This window comes from Desmodus rotundus, chromosome 11 (genome assembly GCF_022682495.2).
Source record: "Desmodus rotundus isolate HL8 chromosome 11, HLdesRot8A.1, whole genome shotgun sequence".
Lineage (NCBI taxonomy): Eukaryota > Metazoa > Chordata > Mammalia > Chiroptera > Phyllostomidae > Desmodus > Desmodus rotundus.
Genome location: NC_071397.1, coordinates 36,453,750 through 36,469,624, shown reverse-complemented (window position 1 = coordinate 36,469,624; position 15,875 = coordinate 36,453,750). Strand labels below are relative to the sequence as shown.

Genomic DNA, 15,875 nt, shown 5'->3' with positions numbered 1-15,875 from the left:
CTCTGGATGTAAGGGGATGTGCTCTAGTCCAAGGCTCTGTTGAATGTAATTTTATATTTGATAATTCAGGAGACTCATTAAGAGCCTATATCTTTTGTGGTGTAACATCTATATAATAATTTGCAGTCTATGAAATACTGTCCCCAACATCTCGCTTGATCACAAGCATGACCCTGTGAATTACATGTCATTATCATCTGTCATTCACAGGTGAGGAGACAGCCATGGTGATCAAGGCGCTGCCCTAGATCACACAGCTCCTAGGTAGAAAGCCAAGATGTAAGCCGGTGTCCCGGCCTGCATTGGTGCCACAGTACCGCACCGATCCCAGGGACAGGTTACTTGGGTTGTTCCTGACTATAAATTTGTTACACACTTGTTAACAAAAAGCCGTTGTGGAGAGATAGCCAGAGAAACCAGCTTTGCCTAGAGTTGCAGTTCTTTACATCTCTAGTCTATGTTCATTCATCTGAAAGCATCAATATTTTCAGTTATACCTGCTTTTTTATGCGGCATCTTTTCAAGTTTCTCCTTTTCAATAACTTGCATCCAATTAAAACATTAGGTCCATGTTTAGAGAGTAATTTCTCAGTCATACTGCTTGCTGTCACTAATCCACTGCATGGAAGAATATTGAAAATAATGTCATTAAATCATTTTTTATTTTTTAATATCATTTAACATCAGCAACAGCTATGTGCTGCTTCTTCACATGCCTGTTGGTAACAGGTAGAGAGTGTTCCAGATGAATCTACTGTGGCCTGGCAGGTAGGAAAGACAGCCCAGCACTCCTTGACAAAAGAGGGTCTCGTTTGTGGCCAGAAGGGTCGAGGTTGTAGTTAAGAAGTGAGCACAAGCAAATGGCCCATCTAGAGGTTGCCTTCATATGGTCAGACTTTTAAAGATTTCGCCCCCTCTAACTCAGCTGAGTGAGCACTAACTCTGTGAGCCAGACAATCCTGTGCAAGAGACTGGAGGATGGAAAAGAGAAGCTCTGTTCCCCTTCATGAGAGAGAGGGTTCCATGGAGGAGGGAAACGAGTTGATTTGGGAAACAGAAGAGAACTCCATGGATCTGGGAAGTTGTAGAGAGAGGTGAACTGGGTAACAGGAAACCTGAGGATGAAGAGAAGGTTTGCTGTGTCCTTTGACTTGAAGAAAAGCTTTTGTCTTTCTCAAAGACTTTATATACTTCTGCCCTGTGTTTTACATATTATTTTTATAAGTTGTCTTATTTTAACATTATTTTATGTGTACTTATATGTAGTCACATAGCCTATTTTCTTAAAATATATTTATTGATTATGCTATTACAGTCATACCATTTGCCCCCCTTCACTCCACTCCATCCTGCCCACCTCTCCCTCCCACATTCCCCCCCTATAGTTCATATCCATGGGTCATACTTACAAGTACTTTGGCTTCTACATTTCCTATACTAGTCTTACCCTCCCCCTGTCTACTTTCTACCTCATTTATGCTACTTATTCTCTGTACCTTTCTCCCTCTATCCCCCTCCCAATCCCCTGTTGATAACCCTCCATGTGATCTCCATTTCTGTGGTTCTGTTCCTGTTCTAGTTGTTTGCTTAGTTTGCTTTTGTTTTAGGTGTGGTTGTTAATAACTGTGAGTTTGCTGTCATTTTTACTGTTCATATTTTTTATCTTCTTTTTCTTAGATACATCCCTCGAACATTTCCTCTAATAATGGCTTGGGGATGATGAACTCCTTTAACTTGACCTTATCTGAGAAGCACTTTATCTGGCCTTCCATTCTAAATGATAGCTTTGCTGGACACAGTAATCTTGGATGTAGGTCCTTGCCTTTCATGACTTGGAATACTTCTTGCCAGCCCCTTCTTCCCCAAGGTCTCTTTTGGGAAATCAGATGACAGTCTTATGGGAAGTCCTTTGTAGGTAATTGTGTCCTTTTCTCTTGCTGCTTCTAAGATTCTCTCCTTCTGTTTCATCTTGGGTAATGTAATGATGATGTGCCTTGGTGTGTTCCTCCTTGGGTCCAGCTTCTCTGGGACTCTCTGAGCTTCCTGGACTTCCTGGAAATCTATTTCCTTTGCCAGATTAGAGAAGTTCTAATTTGTTCTTCTTCATTATTTGTTCTAATAAGTTTTCAATTTGTTGCTCTTCCTCTTCTCCTTCTGGCACCCCTATAATTCGGATGTTGGAACATTTCAAGATGTCCTGGAGGTTCCTAAGCCTCTCCTCATTTTTTGGGGTTCTTTTTTCTTCATTCTTTTCTGGTTGGATGTTTCTTTCTTCCTTCTGGTGCACACCGTTGATTTGAGTCCCAGTTTCCTTCCCATCACTACTGGTTCCCTGTACGTTTTCCTTTGTTTCCCTTAGCATAGCCTTCATTTTTTCATCTAATTTGCGACCAGATTCAACCAATTCTGTGAGCTTCCTGATTATCAGTGTTTTGAACTGTGCATCTGATAGGTTGGCTATCTCTTGGTCACTTAGTTGTATTTTTTCTGGAGCTTTGATCTGTTCTTTCATTTGGGCCATTTTTTTTTTTTTCTCTTGGTGCAGCTGTTAGGTAAAGGGGTGGAGCCTTAGGCATTCACCAGGGCAGGGTAATGCTGGTCGCTGCGCGGTGACACTGTACGTGGGGGGAGAGGCCGAGAGGGAGCCATGGTGCTTGCTCCACTCTCTGCTGGATTTCAATCACTCCCTCCACTACCCACAGTCAAGCTGGGCCCCTCCAGTGCTGATTCCTGAGTGGGTGGGCTTGTGCATGCTCTAGGCCCCTGTGGGTCTCTCCAGCGAACTGTCCTGTGAGTCTGGGAGTTTCTCCTGCTGCCGCCTCAACCCCCACTGGTGTTTTCAATTAGAGGTTTGAGGCTTTATTTCCCCATGCTGGAGCCCTGGGTTGTGCAGTCTGCTTTGCTGCCCCCCACCCTGTTCCTCCTGTTTTATCTATGCGAGAATGTGGGGCCACAGGGTCTGCTAGCGGTCACACTGCCTGCCGCAGTTGGTTCCACAATCTGCCAAATCTCTGGTCTGGCTGCGTTGCTGCAAGTCCTCTCTGCCTAGCTGCCTGTCTCCGCCCCTCTTACCGGTCTGGATAAATGTTTCTTCTTTAGCTCCTTGGTTGTCGGACTTCTGTGCGGTTCAATTTTCTGTGAGTTCTGCTTGTTTTTTGTTTTTAAATTGTTGTTGTCCTTCTTTTGGTTGTGCAAGGAGGCACAGTGTGTCTACCTACGCCTCCATCTTAGCCGGAAGCTCACATAGCCTATTTTTAATCCCATTGCACTGTTACATAGTTTACTTAAATATTTCCAGTAAGTAATTTCCAGCTATTCCACATTAGAAACAGTACAAATAAAACTATATTTTTGCAGAGTCTCTCTTTGAGGTCTGATTCTAAAATTGGAATTTCTGAGTCATTATATGATTAGTCCTATATGTCTTTTTCATATTGCCAGGTTGTTGTTTGAAAATATTATGTTGATTTACAGTGTCACCTGCCCCACCAAAATGTGGGTTTTATGGTCTTACATTATTTTCTCATTTTATCAGATAAGGTATTACCACACAGATGTTTTATTTTGCTAAGACAAACATTGTGCCAAACATTGGTTTGCTAATTGTATTTTTTCCTTATGGGAATTCTCTTCATATCTTGTGTTAAATAGCTCAATTTTCTAATTAGTTTAATTGTTTTAATCTTACTTATTATCTTTAGTCAATAAAAATATATTGGGGTAATTGTTATGTCATATAAATCTAAGTATATTTTCCCCATTGCATGCAAGCCCGTAAAAGAGGTAGGTTTGAGCTGTCAGGAGAGTGGATAAGTGCTGCTCAGGGGCTGGATTACAATCTGGGAACAAATCAGCTGGGCTGGCGGGGCGCTTGGCTGTCCTGGGAGGCTGGGGGTGTGGTAGAGGTGCTGAAGTTGATAATGGGAAAATAACAATAAATATCAAGTCAGGTCATATCAAGAAATGGGCTGAAATCAAAGTCAGGCAGCCGTGGGATGAAAATATGCTTTTGCGATTGCCTGGGCTTTTCCACCATCTTGCCCTCACCTCAGAGCATGGATCTCAGGCACCCCTGCCACAGACTGCTGGGTTTCTGTTCTTCCAACCACCTGGAATCGCCAAAGAATGGAAACCGCTCAGGGTGAATGTGCATTGAGCACAGGGACTGAGCAATTCTTGCACCGATCCTGGTTTAAGATGAGAACAGTTCTGCTCATAAGTGCAGTGTGTGTGTGCGTGTGTAAAACATACCCTCTTACAAACTTACTTTTTCCCCACAAAATATTTGTTGGTTTATGTGGTCCAGAGAATTTAAATAATTTTTCTTTAAAAATCTCCCCTTAATGTGTTTTCCAGTATAAATACAATTCACTGAAATATTTTTTTTGTAGTCTCCAGAGAATACAGAGGGCAAGGATGGATCCAAAGTAACTAAACAGGAGGTAAGTGTATCTTTGACATCCTGTATTTAATTATTCAACTGAAATTTTTAATATTGTTATGATTGTCTGCATCTGAATGAGTACTATTTTTATACAAGGCTGTTGAGAGTACACAGCCAGAGATAAAAGTGTCACTGTGTGGTCTCCCTTGACCTAGGTCTGTTTCAATCAGGGTCACAGGTGAGGCATTTTCTGCTTAGTATGTTGTTTGTGTTTCTACCTGTCAGTCCTGCTGTCTGTCAAAGCGGATACTGAGATTCCTTCAGGGCAAAAATTGAGATAATAGGTAAATTCATCATGGAGAACAAAGTCTGCCTTTCACAGAAAGAAAATGCAAGGCTGTTGATTTAATAAATTCTCTGCTCCAGCAAGTGAATTAATATACTTTTTAAGTTTTGCATATTTGCCTACAAGGAGTCATTTCTAAAGTCAAAGACTATGGAAGATACTCAAGATGTCAAAATATTAAAATTGGGTTTTTTTATCAGAAAAATTCTTAGGGCTTAGGATAATTAATCAGGCAATAATTCAAAGAAGCTCTGTATTAAAATACAGAAACCTCCAAAAAACTAGGTACTTGGAAGAGATGCTTTCATTGACCTTCCATGATAATATCATAAACTTCTAAAGGGAGATGGACGAAAAAGGAGCAAGTGAGACGGTAACTATGGCGATAGCCATTCCCTTTTGCAGTGTGCAGTGTGTTGAAAACCTGCAGCTTTTACTGTTGAACTTATAAACTAAAACGCATCTGGAGAGAGATAAAAACAATATCTATTTACAGATCCTTTGGGTGATTCGTATTGTGGATAATAATTCGGAGGAGTTTATCATGATAGTAAAATCCCTACATAGGATTTGTACAAGGAAATTCATTCTGCCAAATGAAAAACCTTTAATAGAATCTATAAAGAAATAATTTAAAAGCAAAACAAAACTGCCTATAACCAAGGCCCCACCATCCGTTTCGCTAGTATTCAGTGTCTAACCATTTGGGAGGTGAAGTTTGTGTTTCAAAATCAAGTTACTATACAAATGCTAGAACTAACCTAAAAGTGACGAATGTTTGAATTTCATGAATATGGAAAAATATAATTTATAGAACAGTTGGCTAAGTGTAACGAACCTTAATGTTTTTAGATTTGGGCACAAAATGCATTTGGGTGTCTCCTTAGGGACTGCCATTGAAATTGATCTGTCAGTCAGAAAATCTAGAAACCATCACACACAATAGATCTTGGATAGTGAGAATGGGCTTTCCAATCTTTCTTGACTAAAAGCAATCAGGCTGTTTATAATATATGTAAAAGAATACAGCTGTTATCTCACACATATTATTTTAGCCCCAGAATTTTTATGATCTATATTACAGGCATACCTCATTTTATTGTGATTCGCTTTATTGTGCTTTGCAGGTCTTGCATTTTTTACAAATTGAAGGTTTATAAAGGGCTGCAAAAGGCTCAGATCATGATTAGCATTTTTTAGCAATAAAGTATTTTTTATTAAGGTATGTACTTTGTTTTTATGGGCATAATGCTATTGTACACATCAATAGACTGTAGTGTAGTGTAAACACAACTCTTATATGCACTGGGAAACCAAAAAATTCGTGTGACTCGCTTTATTACCATATTCACTTTATTAAGGTGTTCTGAAAGGCATGCCTATATTTTTCCTTTTTTTAGTGTTTTACTTTATACTATTATATGGATTATATTACTGCTAACAAAAATCTTTTCTAGATAAGACTCTGCCTGTCATTTAAACCAAAAATTAAAACTCATGATATTCCTTCAGGTCATCAGCACAATTATTTGAGAAGTGAAAATGTCAGTGGGTTAGCTGGTGGTTTAGGGTTTAGGGTAAGAACTGTCAGACACTATATTGATTGATTTCTACCCCCACTGAATCATTTGAATTTCCTAGTTCTGCCATTGATTGTGCACAGCCGTGACTACAGCAAAGATATCACAAAGAATTTGAAAAGCCTGTGTCCCTGCTGTGATATTTGAAGGGTATGGTATAGAGTTTAGATTTGGAAAAAAATGACCAAAACAATATATTACAGTCATTACACTCAGCAGTTTACAAAGCCCTTTCACATGTGTTATTTTATCTGACCCTTACAATAACCCTGAAATGAGGGCAAAGCAGATTCTTTCCCTAATAGAAACATACTGAGCAACTACAATGCACCAAGCACTGTTCTAGGCTCTGCTAGAGTCCACAGCGAACACAAGCAAAAATCTCTGTCTTCATGGAGCTTCCATTTTAGTAGGGAAGAGAGAGAGAGTGAGATCAAATAATTGGATATTTGCTATAAAGAAAAGTAAGGAAAAGGAATAGTGAATGTCAGAGAAGTACTGTGTTTGACAATAGGCAGATGTTATTATCTTCACTTTCACTAATGCAAACAGCATCCTCAGAGACATGTATGATTTTCTCCAGTGTCACACCTTGTAAGTTGCAGAACCAAGAAAGATAACTGAATGTCCTGACTCAAAGGCCTCTGTCCTCATGCCCATTTTGTGGTAATCATAAAAACCCGATCATCCAGTGCTTTTTCTCTGCCAAGGCTCTTTTACATCTTTACCTACCTCCCAGTTTTGCAAAGAAATTCATTTCTATTTAGTTAATCATTTCTGTTTAGGAATTTAAAGCAGCTTGAATTTTGGGTTTTGTTTGGAAGTGAGTACATGGTCAGGCTCCAGAGCATTAAGAAATCTCATAAAAATAAACATACTTCCAAATTCCAGTGGAATGACCCATATATTTCAAGCAGTATTCAGCTAAGCCCAGTCATTCTACTTGAGTCTAGGTATCTCTATCCCAGTGAACTTTATCATAGCAAAATTAGACTTCCATGTCATGTTGTTTTTGCCTCCAGGACATAAAAATAAAAGATTCCCTGTCTTTCAGAGTAGCCTTAACCAGAATTTTCTCCCAGGGAATGATGAGCTAATCAGTAAATGCTTTGTGAATAATTCCATTGTGCCCAGCACCTACATACCATACCACAGTGATGGATCCTCACATTGTTTCTATAACTTTCTTGGTGACCTGTCATTCTGAACACCTTCCTTCTTTCCCTAAGAACCATTCTTTTGGCCACTTTTCCTGAGGACTTACTTTCAAGAAATTGAGAGAAATCTTTACTATATTTATTTTCATAGTGGTCCTGCCCAATAGTCTTGAGTCTCAAATGAATACTGCAAATTCTAGTGTAGGAAAAAAAATAGGATTCTAGTCTATTTTACATCTAATAAATATAGCCCAACCCTTTACAGATTCTAGGGCTCTGAAATAAGATGAAGCTCTCCAGGAAGGTGTACACGTTTGCATGGACACCCAGGCCTGAGACTGAGTGAAAGGTTCACCTCAGCTTCCACTGTTTACAATGAAAAAGAAAGTCTCTTCTGAAGGTTACCAGAAAGGAAAATTTAAGAAAAGTCTCTATTTTTTCTTTGGTAGAATAGAAAGAAGAAGAGCTGGCAAATTGCAGGCAGAAAGTCATAAAATGATCTTATAGTAGAAGACGTGCTTTTCAGAGCTTAGTTGCTCTAGACAGCCTAGAGAAGCAAATTTTGCTTTTGCGTTAATTTCCTAGTCTTTTGATTCAGCAACCATGTACTGGGCCTGAATTATAAAAAGGTAGTGAGTTCCTTGCATCAGAACAGCTTTCAGGCCCCGCAGAGCAGCGCTTTGGTTGGAATGTCTCTTTTGAAATCCCTAAGGGCCCTCTGACATCACCCTAACTCTTCATATATTTGGGTGTTCCCATTGGGAGGAAAGGAGCAAGAGCTTGAGTTGGGAATTTTTCACATGATTTGGCCTCACTTCAGCGTTTTTCAGGGCAGCTAGTTGGTGGATAGGGAGGCAGTCATGAGTAATGGTTAACATATTTAGCCCCTTTTCAGGCCCCCAAATAGTACCTGAGTATAGGTATACCTCGGAGATATTGATGGTTTGGTGCCAGACCATGACAATAACATGAATATTACAGTAAAGTCACATGAATTGTTTTACCAGTGCATATAAGTTATATTAACACTATACTATAGTGTATTAAGTGTGCAATAGCATTATGTCTAAAAAACAATCATATATATAGCTGAATTGAAAAAGACTTTATTGCTAAAATATGCTAACTATCCCTGGAGTCTTCAGCAAGTCACAATCTTTTTGCTGGTGGAGGGTCTTGCCTTGCTGTTGAAAACACAGTCATCTGCCAAGTGCACTTAAATGAGGTAGTGACCTTAGCATCTCTCCTGGGTTTGCACTTGCTGTACATTTCTGGTGCTTACCCATTCTGTTCAGCTCTACATTTATTGAGGGGCCCTAGCTGGCATTGGAACTAAAGTAATTGAGGGACACAGACATGAGGGATGAAGTGAACAGTGAGGTAAGGCCACCATGGTTCATGAAAGCAACACCAACTGGAGAGGGACTCAGATAGGGTCTGTTCATGCCTCTTTGGCATAGAGTCTGCCACTCAGAGACTCTCTTTCTGAGCACACTCGGGCTGCCTGTGCTTTACTTGTGAGACGATGTGCATAGTTCTTGAGGCTGCACAGAAGCATCAAAGCTGGGCTCTATTTGGAAATTTTTGGGTACTCATTGCTCCTCCTGGTTCTGACTCTGATGAAGAAGCACAAATCACCTACCTGCTGCCCTGTTTAACTTGATAATGTTGCCTTTTCTTCAGTAATACCGAATTCTGCAACTAATCCTGAGAAAGGCATCATGGAATTTGGGTTCTAGTTCCCAGTGACTTGTGGTGCATCTTCATGATAACCCTGACAGACATGTGGTATTCCCTGTGGAGCGTCTGATGCAGGCACTCCTCTGCATTTGTGCCGAGCGGTACCTCTTTCCCTCTGCAGTGAATGTATCACAGCCACCACTTAACCTGCAGGCTCCTAGTCTTGGCACATTCTGCTAGCTGGCCTTACAGGCAGCTCTGGTCTTTCTCTGAGAACCCAGGGTTAAAATTATTCACAAAGGCTCTGGACCTTCATTTCCTTTGTAGTTTAAAGAAAGATGAGTTTAGCTTCCTGTGGCTATTTTCAGCAAGAAATTTCTTAGATCTGGAGATGGCAAGAAATATTTCTTTCCGTTTGGCCTGACCAGCTGACCTAAACCGACCTAAGCACTGCTTCAAGAATTTCATGATTCCTTGCACCCATGGCATGGGCTGTTACCAACCATTGAGGTTGACCCCTTAAAAAAATTATTTGGAACTTTTAAGCTATTGTAATGAGGCAAAGTATGGATAAGGCAGCAAGAATAAGGGAAAAGTTTGAGTTCATTTTTTGAACAAATGGTATTGAGTATCTTACAATGTGTTAGATGGCATACTATTCCTCTGCAGTTAGAGCAGTGAATAAACAGACAAAAAGAATGGAGCATTTACTTCCGGGACGCTTCTAAAGAAAGACAATTGTATTTTTAGAATGTGAAGTCCATTGGGGAGCCGCTGGTAAGTAGAATACCAATTCTGTGTGCTTATTTCTAAAATGCCTAGAAGCATTTCAATGAACAATTATTTTAAATTTTCTTTGCCATCTCATTTGCTAACATGCACCATCACTGAGGAAGAAAAGATTTCCTAGAAAACGTCAATCTCAACACAGTTTCTCTCTAAATTCTCCAAACTTCCAAATTAAAAGAAAAGATTAGTGAACTTTTTACTCTATTTAAATTTTTTAACATATGCATTTATTTACTAGAGAAATAAATGTGTTTATTTTGTTACAGGTAAAAGGAAATGTTTCTCATTAAGACTTGTAGTCATTCCCTTTTCAAACAAGGCAGGGAACTCCTGTTCTTTTGGTTTCTACACAATTATGCAACTTTCTTGTATTAACTATAAGCTTTAGTTCCAATTATAAGGAACAGGAGTCAGACTGGAGACTAGTTCTTAAACAGCACTTCAATGTTCCCACTGTCAGTTTTACCACAAAAGCAGAGATTAGGGTTTGGAGCCTGAATCCATCTTCCTTTTCTTTCCCTAGTCGCCACACCCTTAACTGGGAGAGGCCACTTCTTTGAACAGGGTGCCTGCACCTCTTCAGAAGCACTTCTTGAACAGTAGGGTACCCAGGGTAACTTGGCGTGTTTCACTGTACTCACCTGGAGAAGGTGATGGGCGTCATACATTACGTTCTCTCAACAAATATATTAAGAAGGAATTTTTAAAAATCAACTTGGTTGTATATAATCACCAAAAAAATATGTATTTTTCCATTTTCTTTGTAGCCCACAAGACGGTCTGCCAGATTATCAGCGGTGAGTACTTTAGAACCCCTTTGGTGTTAGTTTCTGTGAGTACATGTTCCCTCTGTCCAGAGAGAAGCAGCAGAAGGAAGATTAGTGTTTCCCTTGAGGGTTTTGTTTGTTTTTCGGATGTCACATGGTCACAATATATAGCAAATGCAACCATTGATGCCAAGCAGTCCCCTTGATCAGATGTGTCAGTGAAAACCAGTGGCCATCCCCGATACCAAGACTATAAAGCACAGAAGTTTTTTGATATTACTAGATCTCTGAAACAAAGGTACATTAAGCAAACTTGTAGCCTTCCCATTCTACCTATGATGTGTTAAAGTGGACAAGAATTCTGATTCTCTGTCTATAACTCATATTTCAGAATCTTCTGAAAGTTCTCTGTCTCCATATGCTTTAGCCTCATTTCAGAATTAGAAAATTTTTGAAAAAAGTAATGATTCCACTTCGCCACTTGGAGTCTCCCCCTGTGGACCAGGCCCAGGGAAGAGATGAGGGTTAAATCGTGAAAGTGGAGATGGGCAGGTGCACCACGACTTGGTGATGAGTGTGTTCCCACTCTTGTGACCACACTGCACTCCTGGCTGGCTATTGTGCTCCTTCCTGCTGCCCTGCTGAGTGATGTCCAGTCTTCATTCTGCCAACACAGTTCAGCCTGGCTCTGTGGTGGAGGCTTTGGGTTAAAATACCGGCAGCCCAAACGGCCCACTGAGATGTAATGGAAAGGCATTGACATCTTGGCTGACAACTTATAGCCGTATTCTAGACGGTACAGGAGCTACAAGCTCCTTTGGCCTTTGGGAGAGCATGGATTTCATCCTCAGCCAACACCCTTGCCTGGCACACATCATGAAATCGAAGCAGAAATGAATTTTAGGATGAGCCACCAGTTCAGAAGTATAACTGCATTTAAGTTGAGTAAGCCAGTGTTTCCTGTGAGCCCCAACCTAAGGAGGTGATATCAAAGTCACCAGGAAGATTAAGAGTAGGGAGGTGCCGGTGTGTGTACACAGTAAATCGAGATTCTCCCCAAAGCCCTCAAAGATGGTGTGCTCTAGCAGTAACATTCACCAGGGTTCACAAGTTAGTTTTAACTCTTTTCAGGCTTAACTATAGATTTTACTGAAAGCCATTGCGTTCCATGGATCTCTAGCCCATTAGGGGGATGGACCTTATAAGTCAAATACTCCTCAAATTTTGAAACAAGGCTTTTCCTGAGCACCAGGAAGCACCTTCCCCTGAGATCATTGCCTGTAGTGCTGACTCAGAGCCTCCTCAGAGGCCGGTGGGATCACAGGCTGTGAAACATCATCATCTCCTGTCCCATCAGAAAGAACACTTGAGTGCTAAGTCGGAGCAGAAAGAGCTGTCTTACAGTAATAATATAAAAGGAAATTCTTTGCTGTAAACTAAGAGAATAAGCATATGTTAATATACTATATCAAAGCTCGAAATAAAACTTTAAAAATCCTGAAAATATTGTAACCATGCAAGCTGTTGTTTTGGGGAGCAGATTGCAGATCTAGAGTGACAAGAAGGTTAATAAAAGCATTCCTTGCTTTTCAAGTTCAGTTTTCTTTTTCTGTTTGAAAGGTCATGTCTAACAGCCAGTTTTCAGGTATTGAACTGGCTACAATGTTACTTTATGTCCCTGATGAAAAGGGCCAGATTCAAAATGAACCTTGAAACACCTAGAGGCTTTGGGGAGAAACATGTATTTTTCTCCACAGGGGGAGAACCTGGCCAGTGTTTTCTACTTAAAAACCGTTCTCCCCTAGTGTCAGGAGAGATGTACACTTATTTTTTCCTAGCTCCGTGACAGAAATGTTTGCCCTACTATAGCTATGGAAAATCATCTTTCCCAGCGTCCCAATGTCCCACCCGTGCTCAGCGCCCTGGGAAGTGGGCCAGGGCCAAAGCCCAGTGTGGAGGGCACTGTGGCCACAGGGTGGGCAGGCACTGCTCACAGGAATGGGCAGGAAAACCATACAAGGCAACAGAAAAAATAGTTGTCTAGTGGGCTCTGGCTACTAAAATCTGTGAAAAATCTTAAAACTTTTGGGGGCTAACAGTGAACGTTTTTGTCATTATAATCATGTTCTTAATAGAGAGCTCTAGGGTCAAAATGAGCCCAGCATCTGGGTGGGCAAGAGATTCTTCTCACCTTGAGCTGACATTGGAGATGATGAAAGTAGGATGACAGTTGGCTCCAGAACTTGAAAGCTACATCAGAGGTGAAAGGATTTGGAAATGATTTTGAAGTGCTTCACAGGCAGCAGTCTTCAGTACTGGATGGGCTTTGCCTGTGATTGTGCTGTGATTTCTCGAGGGTTGGGAAAGCTAGTGTGACCGAATTCATTGAGTCATTTGGCTGGGAGCCTGAGTCATCCCTCTTGCTGCTGCGCTGTGATAAAAGGAAGTGCAGAGACAGCAGAGATAGAAGCCTAAACCTGTTCCCGGAGAGCTATTCTGGACCGGGGAATAATGAGTCGGCTTTTAAATCTCACCTGCCGTTCACTTGAGAACCAAGGATGAAAATAGTTATGAAGTGCAGAGATCTGTATGCTGTTATAGGATGCTGAAAATAGAACGAAATATTTTTAAATGAACAAAATCATAGTCAAAGTGGACTGTTGTCTTTGTAGCCTTTTTGTGTTCTTTTTGGTGCTGAGGGTTGTCTTTGTCAGTATTTATATAATTTATTTTATCATTACAGAAACCTGCTCCACCGAAACCTGAACCTAAACCAAGAAAAACATCTGCTAAGGTAAGAGGTGCTCCCACCCCCACTTTGTCTTTTTAAACAATGAATAAATTATAATATCATATCCAAAAGTCATCCAAGGAAAGATCACATTTAATGATTCGGGCTAAATGTACTGTCTAGAAGGCTGTCACCCCTGCTATAGGCTTTCTCAAAAGGCGTGAAGCACAGCTTTACCAGGGATGTGTTTTCCATTTGGTCAATAAAATGAAGAAAGTCAAAGCATGTTGCTCTGGGAAGCCTCATATCCAAGAAGGGGTTGGTAGCTTCCTCAGGAACATGCTGTTCACAGAGGGCTCAGAGGGGTAAGCCATGGGCAATACTGTTGCCAACAGCTCGAGGACTTGAGGAAGCAGCTTCTGACTTCATGTCACTGGTCTTAGTAGGGCTGTCTGATAACTAATAATAATCACATAATAATTAATACTAGTAAATAATATCAGCAAAAACTTATATGACCTTTTTACTATGCCAGACCATGTTCTGATTGCTTTTCTCATAAACCTCACAATTCCCTTGTGAATTGTTTGCAATTATGTGAGTAGGTGATTCTGAAGCAGAACTCACTTCTGTAGCATGGTCTTAAAATTACGATCTGGGTCTTCATTTTCAATTTGTCTCTCAGCTTCCTAGTCGACTGCTCAAGCCCATGTCCCCACATGAAGTGTCTCACTTGCTGGGTTCTTCCCTGGCTTCTGCCTCATCCTTCACCAACGGCTGCTGTTCTCTCCACTTCTCACTTCACCGAGAGAGGAGGTTCACCGAACACATACATGAGGGGAATCATCGTGTTTTCCCAGAAGGGAAGGTCCAGTGGACTCTGTAAACAGCCTGTTACGTTTCAGAGACTCAGTACAACTCAGCTGATTCCCAGCAAAATTAGGTTCCCCCTACAAGCCACCATGTTGGCCCTGGCTTGTGTTTAGATGGAGGGTGACTGATCTTAGCTAACATCATACCATGTCTAACATACTCTGTGCTCTGATCCTCTGTTAGAAAGAACCTGGAACAAAGATTAACAAAGGTGCTAAAGTGAAGAAGGAGGAGAAGCAGGAAGCTGGAAAGGAAGGTACTGCACCATCTGAAAATGGTGAAACTAAAGTTGAAGAGGTACTTTGCATAAATACCTCCCACTGATTGAATCAGTGTCTTAAGAAATTGCTAGATCCTTCAGCTGGTGATAGCATGTTCTTAATGTCTCTTTTCATTGCCTGTAATGTTATTGCAGATCCACATCTCTCGCTCAACTGTTAGTGTCTCAACCTCCAGAGGTACCCCACCCAGCACACTGTCAGTAAAAGGGCAGATTGAAACAGTGAGAGTTAAGGGTACAGTAGAAAATTCTGCATGTTTGCAGTGACTAGAATCAGATAGTGTTGTGGTGGTGTTTATTATGAACAGTGGGAGCTTGCAGCGAAAGCTTCTGTGGCCATTTGAAAAGCAGAAAGCAGTAAATGTAGCAAAGTGTTTGTGTAATATATATACCTGCCTTGTCTGTTTTACACCCAGAGTTGAAATAGGTTTTCCAGTAGAGCGGCTAAAAAACAGGTGTTTTAAAGTGTGTGTGTTGGTGGGGTGAATTTTTATTTGGCTTATAATAGTTTTAATAGTAACTGTATCTTTTTCTTTCTTTCTTTTTCACAGGCACAGAAAACTGAATCTGTAGATAACGAGGTAGAATGAATTGTCATAACAAATTGGGGTTGATTTTATGTACCTCTTGGGACAACTTTTAAAAGCTATTTTTACCAAGTATTTTGTAAATGCTAATTTTTTAGAACTCTACTAGTTGGCATACAAAACTATATAAGAATGTACACTTTACCTTCTCACAATCAAACTTTTTTGGAAAATTCCATCATCCTCAAGTAAAATAATTTTACTGTTTGAAGCTGTGTGTAAAATTGATTCAGCATTCCATGCATTTGCTTTAAAAACTTAGTCCTGTGCATACTGTGGTGTTTTTACTGTGCGTATTTGAATTTTTCACGCAGTTTTCTAGAGCAATAATCAGTGGTGCTTTAGTACCTAGGTTATGTGATTTTAATGAAACATGGATAGTTGTGGCCACCTGCTGACTATTTGTGGTTTAAAATAAAAGGTTTTCTTGCTTGCAAAATACCTGCTTCTTAGTAGTGTTTTTACTAAATTTAGACAGTGTTTTATTTTATTGTTAGAGAAGATGTAAAGAATTTCAGCAGTCTGTGCCATGATGGTATCACCAATAAGTCAAATACAATTGTTTCTTAATTTTCTGGCATTTAATAAAGTCATCTCTGAGTGCCAGTGGAGAATTACACCTAATACACTTCATACCAGAAGTGTCCCACAATGATTACCACATATAAAACAATAAAAACCACTTTTTTGAAGTCTTTATA

General features: G+C 40.3%; 1 protein-coding gene across 5 annotated transcripts in view; it reads left to right on the top strand.

Moving 5' to 3' along the window:
* Window positions 1–15,615, top strand: part of HMGN3 (high mobility group nucleosomal binding domain 3) — a 35,880-nt gene extending 20,265 nt beyond the window's left edge. The window contains exons 2-7 of one of the 5 annotated variants that reach the window (XM_045184825.3): window positions 4,392–4,442; window positions 10,704–10,733; window positions 13,447–13,497; window positions 14,491–14,604; window positions 14,723–14,765; window positions 15,139–15,615. In XM_045184825.3, the coding sequence (XP_045040760.1) occupies window positions 4,392–4,442; window positions 10,704–10,733; window positions 13,447–13,497; window positions 14,491–14,604; window positions 14,723–14,765; window positions 15,139–15,152 (303 nt within the window). In that variant the 3' untranslated portion in view covers window positions 15,153–15,615. The other 4 variants (XM_045184824.3, XM_024576642.4, XM_024576641.4 and 1 more) reach the window with 4 other exon arrangements.
* The last annotated feature ends 260 nt before the right edge of the window (window positions 15,616–15,875 follow it).